Here is a 14,985-nt window from a genome sequence, read left to right on the forward strand (position 1 = left end):
GAAACAGAAGTAACAAACAGTAGAGCAGCCACAAAGCAGCTACCAGGAATATCAGCTGTCTGATTGAAATGTCAATGTAGCTCCTTTCCGGTAACCGTCACGACCTTCGTACTGCAATATCGTTTTGTTAAACCTCCCGGACGTCTCCTGCTCTGAGGTGAGTTTGTTTTGTGGATCTTATCTGCTGAAATGGTAACTTGCCATTCAAACAGAACAGTGTAAAAGTAATTATTCTTGCTAATGAGCTCGGCTACACAAACGCCATTAAAAGCTGTCTGATGATTGACACGCGGAAACCATGGAAACCGACCTGCGTTGTATTTTTTTAATTTTATGTTTATTATTATTATTTATTTACTGTTGAAAGTTAGAGCGATCACTCGAAATAAAGTAACAACATGCTGTTTATTTTGTCGCTGTTACTGTGTTCATTTAGTCCTCTGGTTTAACTGGAATAAAAGGAAATAAACAAGCGCTCGTGACACAGGTTAGAGAAGATGCGAACTGTCTCGTGCGCAAGCCACCTGTTCTATTTACGTTCTGTAACAAAAATATATCTATTATTTATTTATTATTATTATTATTGTGTGTGTGTGTGTGTGTGTGTGTGTGTGTGTGTGTGTGTGTGTGAAAGCGATTCAAGTTGCAAATTACAGTATATGATCGTGTCTTGAAGAAAGCGTTTATTAAATTCGCAGATGTACTGTACCTGTCATTTGATATTGTTCATGCGCGTGCACCTACAGTACCACTATGGCAGAACCTGATGATATTCTTTTGATTAGTTTAAGAGGATTCATTCTGAACAAATCTTACTTTGATGCGAGAAAAGGGATTAGATGATAATATAGCAGATATCTGAAGATTAAGGTTAGATCTCTTAGGTAGACTGATTAATAGCTGCAGAGGTGCACTGACACTTGGGGAGTGAATTAATCATAATGTGCAACACTTTATACCTTAAAAAGTGCATTTTAAGAGCTCATTCTTAGTTGTGTTCATATTTGAAGTGGTTTTGTATTTTGTAGAATTTGTAGCCTGTCTTTGTGAAAGCAAACACACTTAAGGTCACTTGCTGTAGGCTGCTAAAGACAGACTGGAGTGTGCCAGATGTGCAAACACTGGGTACTGTGTCCTGGTTATTAGGAGAGATTTTACTTCCTCCTTCCATGTGGCAGAGGTTGGGTTTTATGCAAATAGTTTGGCCTGAATAAAGGTCCCAGGATGAAGGACGTTTAGAAGTGTTCTCTAATGCTGTACAAATGTGTAAATTAATTAGTAATAATAATATAAATAAAAAAATAGATGATATACAGCATGATTATTAACTAACTGTACTAAAACAAGTGCAGTGCCTCACTTTGGTTTATAATACTGATTCCTGAGTTACAAACATTGCAGTTTCCCAATAATAATATAATTTACAAAACACATCTGTTTTTGTGGAAAACTCTATTCTGGATGCTGATTTGTTGGTTGAGGTATTTTTGTTCTTTCTCACCATTTTGGAATTTTTTAGGATATTAAACTGGATGGCTATAAATTTTCTACAGCTAAATGAGATAACAGAATGGAAACCTATTCCATATGTCCCCATACAAATCTAGAAATGAATCAGGGAATTTATTTTCCTTCAAATTTATTTTTCTTAAAATGACTGTTTAATGCTTTTGTCCTTGAAATATATTATATAGTTCCTGAAGAACTGATAAAGCCCTTTTGGAAGATTAGCAAAAAGCACTAGTGGTCTTAACTTATTACTACCTTGCACGATACCATGACATGGATTACTGAAAATATTTTTTTTAAAAAGATGGTAAATTCATGACTTCACGTTCGACTGACCATCTGTTTTGAAATAATGTCGTTATTACCAGTAAACAGTCTATAAAATTGTGTTCATGTGTGCGCATTGTGCAGCCTTCACATCTGGAATGATCATAAATTACATGTTTCCCACTAGGAAGTTGCATATGAATGACATAAAAGTCATAATTACGACTGGTAAAAACTCTGAGATAATTTTTGTTCCCTGAGTTCCCTGAGTTCTGACGGTTTCTATACAGAATATTGTTCTGAAAATGTTTAGCTTTATTTATTTATTTATTTATTTATTTATTTGTTTGTTTGTTTATTTATTTATTTATTTGTTTATTTATTTATTAGTTTTAATTTATTTATTTTATTTTTTTCTTTATGTGCTTCAGCAAGTAAGTGTTATGATGTCAAACCTAAAACAGGAAGAATAATATGCATGAACCAGGTCATGTTCTTTCTATCAACAAAGCATGTGAACACAACATACCCGTAATTACCATATCATAAATGGAATCATTCTGACTTTATTATTCACAGAGGTATGGAGGATTTAAAAATAAGTGCCACAGAAAAGGGTACAAATCCTTGCTAGATTCATGAATTTGTCAGTGATTTATATCTAGTATAAGAGGTCTTTAAATTATAAAATAAAAGGTCCAATCTACACCCTGCAAATTGTCAAATGATTTGTGAAGGATTGATCCAATTTTTTAATGTACCATATGGTTAATTTAGGAGGATTGTAGCTTTAAATGTCTTTGTATTACTGCTGCCAAGTGCTTTTGCATTACTGTCAATGCAGGCAAAGGCAGACTACAGTTCAGCTTCCTCGTTTGTAACTCCTAAAAACAAGATGCATCAGCACTCCATCGGTTTTCTGTACTAGTTCCTTGAGTGACCCAGAGACAACATGAGGAAGATGTTCTCGTGTTCTTTACTATGACCATTTAAAGTAAAAATGCAGCATGTCTGTAACACTTGTGTGCGTTTGACCCTTTTGGCATTTTCCTGGAAAATGTCTTGACTTTTATATTTTCTTTCTTACACACTTTCATTTACATTTATGGCATTTCGCAGATGCCCGTATCTAGAGCCACTTACATTTGTCTTATTTTATATGGCTAAGTAGTTGAGCTGCTCAGGAGCCCAGCCGTGGCAGTTTGGTGGTCCTGGGATTTAAATTCACAACCCCCTAATGAGTAGTCCAACATCTTAAACACTTCCCAGTACTTAAATTATGATCGATCTGTTTACGAAAACGTGAGTTACTTTTTGAAATACTGATTTACCCACACGCAGCAGCCACTCATCACTTAGGACAGTATACTTACATATGTGAATGAATATATGGGTAAGTATACTGAAGTGGATTCCCATGTTTTTTCTTTTAGATAATCAGGAGACGTCTTGTGCTCATCTTTTGACAGTGGCTCTGCTCTCGAATCTGCTCTGGCAGGTGTTTGCCTCAACCTCTACACATAATCCTGTCATGAACTTGGACGAATCTGATTAGCGACAAAGCAGCATTTTCAAAAAAGTCGATGGCAAGGCAAATAAGAAGCTGTTTGTTTATGCTGCACTTCAAAACAGGTGTCTCATCTGAGGTGTTAGTCGTATGCTAACATGAAGTGCCAGTGAGAAACGCAATAAAACCACTGCAAACTAATGTCTTATTTATAGCCATTAATTAATCACCATTGTTAAACATTAAAATGTAATTGTTCAGTCATTTTAGTTCCTTAACCAGAGATTTGCAAGCAGGGATTTTTTTTTTATAGCTGGAGCTTTATAAATATTACACGCTCTTAGTGCAGGTAAATTCATTTTAATTGGGTGATGCTGTCAATGGCTTTCACTGAAGCGGTCTGCAACGTCGTTTATTTGTTTATTTCTTAGAAGATGTTAAATAGACTTTGTGATTGTGGTAATGTTACTAATACTGAGTCCTTTTGACAAAGTCTGGTCAGTTTCTTTGCGTTCTTATAATCACGTGAGAGCAGATGTCTTCATCTAAATGCTCTGGGGAACTTAGTTTTCTGGACTTTTCTGGAGTTCTGGACAGCTTCTGCTTTGTACCAGGAGGCCATGTCTTCCACTGAAGAGACTTGGATGTTAACTAGGAGAAAGGTGTGGTCTCACAAATGGTTTCCCCCCCAACTCCATGTGGAGAGTGTCTGTGTCCTTGTGCTTACACAAGTGGAATTTAAACGTCTAGGCAAAGTTTGGTCAGATTCACTTTATGTTCTGGCTCGCTAGGTGTGTCTTTTTTACATCACTCATTTCTCTCTTTCTTGTGTCCCTCCTGCTACCCAAATCCAGTACCCACAATTCTGTCTGCCTGCCTGTCTGCCTGCCTGTCTGTCTGTCTGTCTGTCTGTCTGTCTGTGTGCCTGTCTTCCTGTCTGTCTGTCTGTCTGCCTGCCTGCCTGTCTGCCTGCCTGTCTGTCTGTCTGTCTGTCTGTCTCTCTGTCTGTCTCTCTGTCTGTCTGTCTGTGTGCCTGTCTGCCTGTCTGTCTGTCTGTCTGTCTGTCTGTCTGTCTGCCTGTCTGTCTGTCTGTGTGTCTGTCTGTCTGTGTGTCTGTCTGTCTGTCTGTCTGTGTGCCTGTCTGTCTGTCTGTCTGTCTGTCTGTGTGCCTGTCTGCCTGTCTGTGTGCCTGTCTGCTTGTCTGTCTGTCTGTGTGCCTGCCTGTCTGCCTGCCTGCCTGTCTGTCTGCCTGCCTGTGTGTGTGTCTGCATCTGTGTCTGTGCACTCTGACTGTCTTGATTGTTACCTGGTGGTTAAGTTGTGTTCATTTGTTTTTCATTAAAGATTGCTCTGCACTATGATAAACCGTCCGACCATTTACAGACAACACCCCCCCCTCCCCCAGGTGATATACTGTATACTGCAAGAAACAAGCCTGAGAATAACCGATAAAGCTTCAGCAATTCCTTCGGATAGACTCCTGTCTCACACGGCAAACATCAGAAAAGTACTTGGAATATTCACAGGATAAGAGCAGGACATGTGTTTTCCATTTCTGTCAGATCTGTTGAGTGGAGTGAAATTAAATAAGATGTATTGCCAGCATTGCCCACAGTTTAAAGGCAAAATATTCAATTTCATTTTTCTCGAACCTTCAGCTGAATCGTTGCAGTGTTTCCCTCAGACGTAAAATATACATGGGTGGGAGTCGGGAGGACGAAGGTGGTGGTGGTGTGTGTGGGGGGATGGAGGTTAAAGCGTGCCTTGTTCTAACCCTCTCTTTCTTTCTTTCTCTCTCTCTCTCTCTCTCTCTCTCTCTCTCTCTCTCTCTCTCTCTCTCTCTCTCTCTCTCCTACTATGAGACCTTTCAGCTCTTTCTGACTCACCTGTCAATCAGGCACAATACCAAAACATTTTATATAGTTAAGCGAAGCCATATTCAGCATCATTACACCTACTAACCTCCATCACATATGATCCACAGTACTTTAATCAAACACCCGTATAAAATGTAGTGGAATTCTACGTATAAACACATATTTCCTACAGTGAGATTTGGCTGAAAGAGTGTTCAAAGTGTTGCCACAGAGAAGTTTGAGGACGAGAAGTTACGGTTACTTATGATTTCTTTGAAATGGCTAAGCTAGCTACACAATACACTATGTAAAAAGCTGTCCTGTGTAGAGCTACACAAAAGTGACCGCCAAACTAATAAAAATCAGCTTCCTCGTTTTCTTATTGTCGTGCAGCTGTAACTGTAAAACGGCATCATTAAATAAACCAAAGCTACAGATGTCAAGGATACATTTTATTCCTTTAAATCTGGGTCAGTTTGCTAGTTATAAGGCTAAATACTTGATTTTCAGCTATTTTGATATTTTTCTGCCTGTCGCTCGTGCTCTGTCTGCCTGTCGGTCATGCTCTGTCTGCCTGTTGCTCATGCTCTGTCTGCCTGTCGCTCATGCTCTGTCTGCCTGTTGCTCATGCTCTGTCTGCCTGTCGCTCATGCTCTGTCTGCCTGTTGCTCATGCTCTGTCTGCCTGTCGCTCGTGCTCTGTCTGCCTGTCGGTCATGCTCTGTCTGCCTGTTGCTCATGCTCTGTCTGCCTGTTGCTCATGCTCTGTCTGCCTGTCGCTCATGCTCTGTCTGCCTGTCGCTCATGCTCTGTCTGCCTGTCGCTCATGCTCTGTCTGCCTGTCGCTCATGCTCTGTCTGCCTGTCGGTCATGCTCTGTCTGCCTGTCGGTCATGCTCTGTCTGCCTGTTGCTCATGCTCTGTCTGCCTGTCGCTCTTGCTCTGTCTGCCTGTCGCTCTTGCTCTGTCTGCCTGTCGCTCATGCTCTGTCTGCCTGTCGCTCATGCTCTGTCTGCCTGTCGCTCATGCTCTGTCTGCCTGTCGCTCTTGCTCTGTCTGCCTGTCGCTCATGCTCTGTCTTCCTGTCGCTCGTGCTCTGTCTGCCTGTCGCTCTTGCTGTGTCTGCCTGTCGCTCTTGCTGTGTCTGCCTCTTGCTCTTGCTCTGTCTGCCTCTTGCTCTTGCTCTGTCTGCCTCTTGCTCTTGCTCTGTCTGCCTCTTGCTCATGCTCTTTGTCTGTCTGCCTGTCTGTCACTTGAGCTCTCTGACTGTCTGTTGCTTATGCTGTCTGTCTGTCTGTTGTTCATGCTCTCTGTCTGTCGTTCTTGCTCGCGCTCTGCCTGTTGCTCTCCCTCGCTCTCCCAGCCTGTCTGTTGCCCTTTATGCCTGACTCTGTATCTCACTGTCTATTTCCCTGTTTCTGTACTTCTGTCTCATACTGCATCTATCTCTCTCTGCCTCTCTGTCCCTGTAAAAAACCCCACCCCACCCCCGTGTTACACGCACACACACAAAGAACAAGAGACAGTATGGTTACATGGCCTTCCTGGATTTCTCCACCTGTGGTGTTGATATCTTTCTCAGTCTGCATCATCATTAAGTATTAATGAGTGTGTGTGTGTCTGTGTGTGTCTGTGTGTGTCTGTGTGTGTCTGTGTGTGTGAGTGTGTGTGAGTGTGTGTGAGTGTGTGTGAGTGTGTGTGAGTGTGTGTGAGTGTGTGTGAGTGTGTGTGAGTGTGTGTGTGAGAGTGTGTGAGAGTGTGTGAGAGTGTGTGAGAGTGTGTGAGAGTGTGTGAGAGTGTGTGAGAGTGTGTGAGAGTGTGTGAGAGTGTGTGAGAGTGTGTGAGAGTGTGTGAGAGTGTGTGAGTGTGTGAGTGTGTAAGTGAGTGTGTGAGTGTGTGAGTGTGTGAGTGTGTGAGTGTGTGAGTGTGTGAGTGTGTGTGTGTGTGTGTGTGTGTGTGTGCGTGTGTGAGTGTGTGAGTGTGTGAGTGTGTGAGTGTGTGAGTGTGTGTGTGTGTGAGAGAGTGTGTGTGTGAGAGTGTGAGAGTGTGAGAGTGTGAGAGTGTGAGAGTGTGAGAGTGTGTGAGTGTGTGTGTGTGTGTGTGTGTGTGTGAGAGTGTGTGAGAGTGTGTGTGAGAGTGTGTGTGTGAGTGTGTGTGAGACTGTGTGTGAGACAGTGTGTGTGAGTGTGTGTGAGTGTGTGTGAGTGTGTGTGAGTGTGTGTGAGAAGACATTGTGCAGAGTTACAGTTATCAACACAATGTCGCAATCCCCCTATGGTATAGTGACCATGTCTTAGTAGTAATCTCTCCAAATGATTCATGCCTTCCGTGTCGAGCTCTAGGTTCTAGCAGCATAACGGTAAGCTGAAAGCAAACGGTAAAAAGTCTACATTTATTTTAAAAGCAATCAATCAGTACTTTGTGTCTGTGTGTGTTATTGTACACAAGATGAATTGTGCTAATGTCAACACAGCGTAAATGACTTATCACTTAAACCCCAAGGTTCAACTTAACATACATCATACATCAACAGATAAAAAAGCATAATATTTGCCTGTTTATTTTTAACTTTTGTCCGTGATTATGATAAGTTTGTAATTAATTGGCACAGATTAGGGGACCCGCATGTAATTAGACTTTAATGTTGTCTTAAATTCCTTAACCCAAGTAAAAAGTTTTTACTGCTTATTTGAGCTTCTATTTTTACTGGGAAATTAATAAACTAGGATTGTTCTAAAAAATTATAAGGTTGTTCGACCAATTCAATTCAAACAATTGTATAATCATTCTAGAATAATCTGGGATTGAGACAGATAAAGTGGCTTATATTCACTTGAGTGGACAAACACTCCATTTATTAGCTAGTCTCCAGGTAAGTGAATGTTTTGTTTGGCCAGAAAAAGAAATGCCTAAGCTTTAATCTGAATGCTGCAGTGTTTGGATAAGATATCTTTCTAAATGAAGTATTGCCTGATTCTCTGTGCCTTAGGTTTCCATTTTCAGTTGATTAAAACATTGTTATATTAAAACACGAAGCCTTTTTGAAGCCTTCATTCTCTACCACAGAGTAGAGTCTCGTATGTGCAGCTGAGCTCTCCGCCGTCACCGCACTGATTTCTCTAACCTGGATGGAAGGTTTACATACCAAATGCATTTTCGTAACTCCTCTGGAAGCAGTTTGTTAAACCTATTTTTCTGCCTAGAACAAAAACCCCAATAATAGCCCGGGACAGAAAATAACCCTGTCCCGGGTCCCCAGGCTACTGATTTGTTCACCCGGATTCAAGATGTTTTTATTTACTGAGCAATCTTATTTTTTGCAGCATTCTGAACACTAATAGATTCTTTATTCAAGCTCTTGCAAGGACTGTGTTTCCTTCTGTGTGGAAAACTAGCCGGCGGTGCTTTGTGAATCTTCCTACTAACAAATTACAGTCCTGGGCCCTGCTATAGTCCTTTTGTTCTTCTGAGTACTATTTGCAGTCTCTCTCTCTCTCTCTCTCTCTCTCTCTCTCTCTCTCTCTCTCTCTCTCTCTCTCTCTCTCTCTGTTGCTCTCTTTTCCTCACTCTGCCTGTATTTTCGGTTTGTCTGTCTGTCTCTTTCTTTTTTGCTCTTTCTTTCTTGCTCCCTCTCTTTCTTTCAATGTTCTGTGTCTTTTTTGCTCTTTCTCTCTCTTTCTCTCTTACTCATTCACTCACACACTCTTTTTCTCTCTTTCTCTCACTTGCTCATTCTCTCTCCATCTCTCTCTCTCTCCCCCCCTTGCCCTTTTCCCTATAAGTCTCCTTTCACCTCTCTGTCTGTCTTTCTCTCTGTTCTGTCTGTCTTTCTTTTCTGTCCTCTCTCTTTTTCTCTATTGCTTGCTCATTCTCTCTCTCTCTCTCTCTCTCTCTCTCTCTCTCTCTCTCTCTCTCTCTCTCTCTCTCTCTCTCTCTCTCTCTCTCTCCCCCCCAGTTGAATGTCATGTTTTGTTTTTAATGAATAGACATTTGTCCTCTCAGTGTTTTCCTGACCAGTGTGTGTAAAGGGGTGTATTGTGTTGTCGGCACAATTTGCTCATATGTTTTAGGGCAGTGTTACACTTGGACTGCTTTGCTGCAGATGTGTCTGGTTGAGCAGGTATGTGTGTACACGTGTATTTCCACCACTCTGGCCTGTATTAAACTAAGTGCTTTGTTTTTTTGCAGATTAGAGTGTAATGGTCTAATGGAGCTGAACAGAGATGAGATCCCTGTTTATGTGAGTATGAGAAGCAGTCCTGTTCAGAGCGTCTTGCTTCTTTCTGTCTGCAGCTCATATTTCTTTGCTTTTTTTGTAAAATGTAGAGATAAACATGACCTGTAAATAAATGAAATTAGGAGCGCACACAGACAGCGTTAGGGATGTCAGAGCGTTTGCTTCACTGCTTCTATCCACTCATTCACACACTATTTGCATGTATTTTTAAATATATTTCTCTTAGGTGTTACTGTTCATTTACCTTTGTGCTCTGCCACTCCCTTGTTCATGTGAAATTCTATTCTTTTTTCCCCACTTTATCCTCGTGGGATCTGTCCTTTCATTCACTCTTCCTGCCAAATGTCATTTATTTGTGCTGGTATCTGTGAGTGCATGAGTGTGTGTGTGCGTACAAGCCAGTATGTGTTTGTGTGAGCCCGCGAGTGTGCGACCGCGTGCGAGTGTGCGACCGCGTGCGAGTGTGCGACCGCGTGCGAGTGTGCGACCGCGTGCGAGTGTGCGACCGCGTGCGAGTGTGCGACCGCGTGCGAGCGTGCGACCGCGTGCGAGTGTGCGACCGTGTGCGAGTGTGTGACCGTATGTGTGTGCGAGCTGCAATAAAAAACACGGCAATATTTTATGGTAAATACTATGGTAAGCTAAATGCTCAGCCCAGCGGTTGGGTTGTGTAAATAACCCATCATTTTCTTTTTTTCAGCTCACTTCAGAATGCCTCTGTCTCATTAGTAAAGTCGGTTAGAACAGGAAAATGAATACTGTAAAAGGTCCATTCTGTTGAGCTGTAGCTCAGTGCCATTATCCGTATCTCTAGCTTGGCTCTATGTTTAGTGCTTTTAATATCCGGATCTGTATAACCCGAAGTTGCTGTATAGAAGAGATAGAAGAAACCCAGAGGTAGACATTCCAGCAGCATGTCAGTCTGTTCTGTGAATTCTGGCTCTGACAGTTCCTCAACTACAGGTACATCACTCAGGATCATGACCTTCTCAGCAGGAGATGAGTGTGAAATGAGAATTAAAAAAAAAAATGTTGGGGTGTAATCCCACATCTACTGTTATTTTGTAATTGGTCCGTTTAATAAAATCAAAACAAACTAATTGCCACATGAACAACTTTTTTTCTTTTTTTATGTCCAGCAAGCTTCATTATCTTGCTGCTCATTGGATCCAGCATGGAATTAAACAACCAGAGCTTCTAGCGGTATCAGTTTAGAACACATTGTCTATTTGTTGTGAATAAAGCATTCCTATTCTGTTACATCCCCACAGGATTCAATGAGTAGATATTGTCATTATATCACAATGAGCAATGTGAACTTCAAAGCAGCACTATTGTGAACATCACAATGCGTTTAGAAGTCTCAAAACGTCTTATTCACTTTTATTGCTTTCTATTTATCCAGATTTGAATAACCGGTTGTCAGACCTTGTTGGCTTCAATCTTATAAATGAACACGTTTCCAATTATACCGTTGCAAACTTTGAACAGCGTCCAGTACACAAATGAAACAGAAGGCTGCACTGGCTGCTTGAAATAATTTTCATATTCACTCCACCCTCCTACCTTTCATCTGTAATAGGGTTTAAGTGTAACCAGGAGAACCATTCAGTCTGGCTCGGTGACCTCAGTGCAAAAGAATGGGCATATGTGTAAGGTGTGGTCTCTCTAAAGCAGGTGATTTGGAGAATCTGTTTTTGCAACTGGACACTGGACAGCGTCATATCAACTCAATACTAATGGCTCAGTAGACAAAAGGTCCGATTCACTGGAGTTAAAACACACTTTGGGTGTGTGTGTGTGTATGAGAGAGAGTGAAAGAGAGAGAGAGAGAGAAATGGTTAACATATTGGTGCTAAATACTTTCAGGTGTCCTTGAATATTCAATAGATCAAGTGTTTTTGTGTGTGAAAATGTGCGTTGTGTGTTTTAGTGTAGAACATTTACTGATGCCTGTGAGCTTTTGAGTTCTTTGTTTTTATGATGTCAAGTAACAATCATTTCTAAAGCACATTAAAAACATCAGTGAAAACGTTCTGACGTACAGTAAGTAAGAATCATTTCATACAGTTATAGGGACATTTAAGGGCCATTGCATGAAAAGTGGAAAAATATTATTAATTTCTACATGAATTACATGCTAACACATGAATGTATCTCAGAAATATGGCTAAATATGTGATGACAAGAACGATCTAACCTGCTGGAAAAGTCAAAACTCCAGTTAAGTTTTATGGTTGGTTACTACTTGGACTCAACAAAAGATCATCAGATAATGTAGTTTAATTGAAATGTATGACATGGTAGTGATGGACATTGATGTATTCATTCAGTTTCATTCACTACTGTATCCTGGTCAGGGTCATGGTGGATCTGGAGCAGCTTGGTTTCCTCTGGGTTCTTTGCTTTCCTTCCCCTGTCCAAAGACATGATTTGTAGGCTGATTGGTGTCTCTAAATTGCCCATAGTCTGTGAATATGTGTATGATTGTGCCCTGTGATAGACTGGCATGTTGTCCAGGTTGTACTCTGCCTTGTGACTAGAGTGTCCTGGGATAGACTCCAGGTTCTCTGTGACCCAGTAGGATATTTGCTGCGATGGATGGATCCCGAATGAGAAGCAAGAAAAAAACTCCCTGAGAATGTGAAGAAGAAACCTTCAGTGGAGTGTGATTATAAATCATTTCCCTTCTTTAACTGTAAACTGCATGGACTTAATGTGCCATCGGGATATTCAGTCTTGTTCTAACATGAAGTCTTGTTGAAGTTACGAACTGTTTGATGGAATCACAGGAATGTACCCTGGAAGGGACAACAGTTCATCACAGGGCACCGTGTGCACACATTTACATCTGAGGGCTATTTCGGTTTGGCAGTCCACCTCTTCCATGTATTTGGAAGGTTGGAGATAAAATGCAAAACAGAATTCCTGGGAACCCAGACATTTTGTAAGGGGAAATCTTTATGAGCCATATTCTCGTTATATTCTCTGGCATGTTGTGCTGCACTGTGTTGTACTTTGCTTAGCTTTGTCACACTTTCCACATTATTTCTATGAGTAATATAAACGTTTCCTACCAACAGCCAGACCATGTCCAGACCACATAAGGATCAGGAAATCGGGGTAGGGGGGCTTCAGGGGGATGGATAGCTCAGATATGTAATATGTTTGTCCTGGTTTGGTGGTATGTTCACTCTCAACTAACAGTGAACCAATATGAATAACATAAACGAAGGAAAGGCTGAGAATAAGACCAGCTCGGTTCACAGTTCCACAACGAGAAGGACTATTCATGTGAACCTGCACAAGGTTTGACATAAGCAAACACGATAAAGGAAGTACTGTAATATCTATTTGTCAGTTTGTTGCCTGGTAATGCCACTGTGTAAATGTCTTTGTTTGAACATAAGTGATAAACCTTCATTGAGCTACAGGGAAATGGAGCCACATGTAGTCTGCATTTAGAGGTCAAAAATAAACGATTTCACTTCCCTTTGCTTTTTATTTCCATTATTTTGCCTCTTAGGAAAAGGCCCTTTTTAATGACAGTAAAATGGTTATCATACCAGCTGTAAATCACTGCACTTGAGTTACTCTGTGATTTGAAGGTTGGCGCTGTTTCAATTCTCCTTGCACTTTAGGTATTAGACTTATAATGACTTTATATATATATATACTTGTGAAGTATGAATGTGAAATGTGAAAATTAACTGCTACCTCCTCTGTCAGTTCTAGCCACTGAAAAGAAATAAGCGGAGAAATCAGGTCAATTAGAAAAGCTGCTCAGTGTGACGTAGAAATGATGGAGCTCATTGCAATTCATGCTCTCCCACTTGAGACCGCACCCACAGAATTTGTGTAGCTCAGTGAGTTTCCGATAAAGCAAGGATGGCTGAACGTCAATATACCTGTAGAAGCCATTCTGCCGCAATTCCAGGTGATTGTAAACAAAGTTCCTCTAGCCTAGGCTACTTATTGTGCTGGGTGAATGAATGGTCATGCTCTCATATCCTAGCGGTTAGCCAATCGGAGCCAAGCAGCATAGCTCATTGAATATTAATGAGAACTGGCGCAAATCAAGCTGAGTCTTCCTGCAGGCTTTCTATACCACACTAGAATGGCTTGAAACAAGGTAACCAAGGCATTTTTTCCACAAAAGTCCACAAGAGTCCATGGTAAACTTCAGACCACAAAAGTAATGAAATACATGTGGCAGGGCACCTTTAAGGCTGTGTATTATAGTATGGGTATTATCACCCTTGTTAATCCCTTTACCCAGTCTAAATCAGTCAAACTTTTCATCCAAAAGTAAACTTAGCATTATACAACATACAAGACAAAAGGAACAGATGTACTGTAGGGACACTGAACTGTACATTTAACTTGATGTGCTTTTGGAATACTATCAAATCATTTCTTGATGATATTTTTTTACTTCTCCTGGCATAAGGATAGAGGTGTTCAGTTAGACGCATCTGTTACTTTTGTTTTTCCATCACTTTTTTTAGGTTGGCATCTTGGATCACTTCATAATCAGCAACAAATCATTCAGAAGCATGACCACAGTGCACTTTTGGCATCTAACTAATAAAAACACAGTTTTCAAATGGACCTCATGATGATATTTTATTAAATACAGGGGAAAAACTCACTGTTCTGGGAATGAATAGCACAAAGTAGTGACCCACTACCAGACTTCCACAACATATGTCAAGGGATCTGATCTTATCACAACTCATAGTATGGGTATTATCACCCTTGTTAATCCCTTTACCCAGTCTAAATCAGTCAAACTTTTCATCCAAAAGTAAACTTAGCATTATACAACATACAAGACAAAGGAACAGATGTACGGTAGGGACACTGAACTGTACATTTAACTTGATGTGCTTTTGGAATACTATCAAATCATTTCTTGATGATATTTTTTTACTTCTCCTGGCATAACTCAGGCAAGGATTCTCAACACCAGCCACATGTTATAACTCATTCTGGGGATTCCCAGATACTCCTAAGACAAGATTTTATTCTCTTACACCTGCAGTTTTCAACCTGGGGCATCCTTCTGAGCTGTCTGTATCACATTAACTCATATTCTGTGGCACTACTGGATTTCTGTTTTGTTTTTCTTTTCGTGATATCACAGAATAAGCCTAAGTGTCATGTAGAGGGACCTCATTTGTTACCACAGCCACTATCTTTCAGCTTAAAGGCAGGATCTCCGATTTTTGAACGCCAATGTCGACATTTGAAATCACCAAAACAAACACGCCCCTAACCAAAATGGGTCCCACCCCTGTATTGATAGCTCCGCCCACATACTGTATACATACGTAACCCAGGCAACTAATGGAAAGAAATGTGTCTTTATCATAGCTGAAGGGAAAAACAATACGATTGCAGATAAACAAACAAGCAAAAATGACACACAAGCATAATCATGCAAAGGACAAAGGAATATATTAGTTCTGTGTAACAAAGCAAAACCAACGTTACTCACCTATCGAGAAGGAAAAAAGCGCCTCGGCATCTTAAGTAAAGTTGAATTTCCCGAGTCAATGACTCCTGAGCTAAACGCTGTTACTACACAAAACACAGTTGTAGCTGCCTC

The 14,985-nt window shown here is 40.8% G+C and overlaps 1 protein-coding gene across 1 annotated transcript in view; it reads left to right on the forward strand.

Moving 5' to 3' along the window:
* Positions 1–14,985, forward strand: part of arhgef28a (Rho guanine nucleotide exchange factor (GEF) 28a) — a 77,360-nt gene continuing 62,375 nt past the window's right edge. Inside the window, 2 exon segments of the mRNA XM_027178786.2 lie at positions 1–157; positions 9,326–9,377. Of these exon segments, the coding sequence (XP_027034587.2) occupies positions 9,345–9,377 (33 nt within the window). The 5' untranslated portion in view covers positions 1–157; positions 9,326–9,344.

The sequence above is a fragment of the Tachysurus fulvidraco genome, chromosome 26 (genome assembly GCF_022655615.1).
Source record: "Tachysurus fulvidraco isolate hzauxx_2018 chromosome 26, HZAU_PFXX_2.0, whole genome shotgun sequence".
Lineage (NCBI taxonomy): Eukaryota > Metazoa > Chordata > Actinopteri > Siluriformes > Bagridae > Tachysurus > Tachysurus fulvidraco.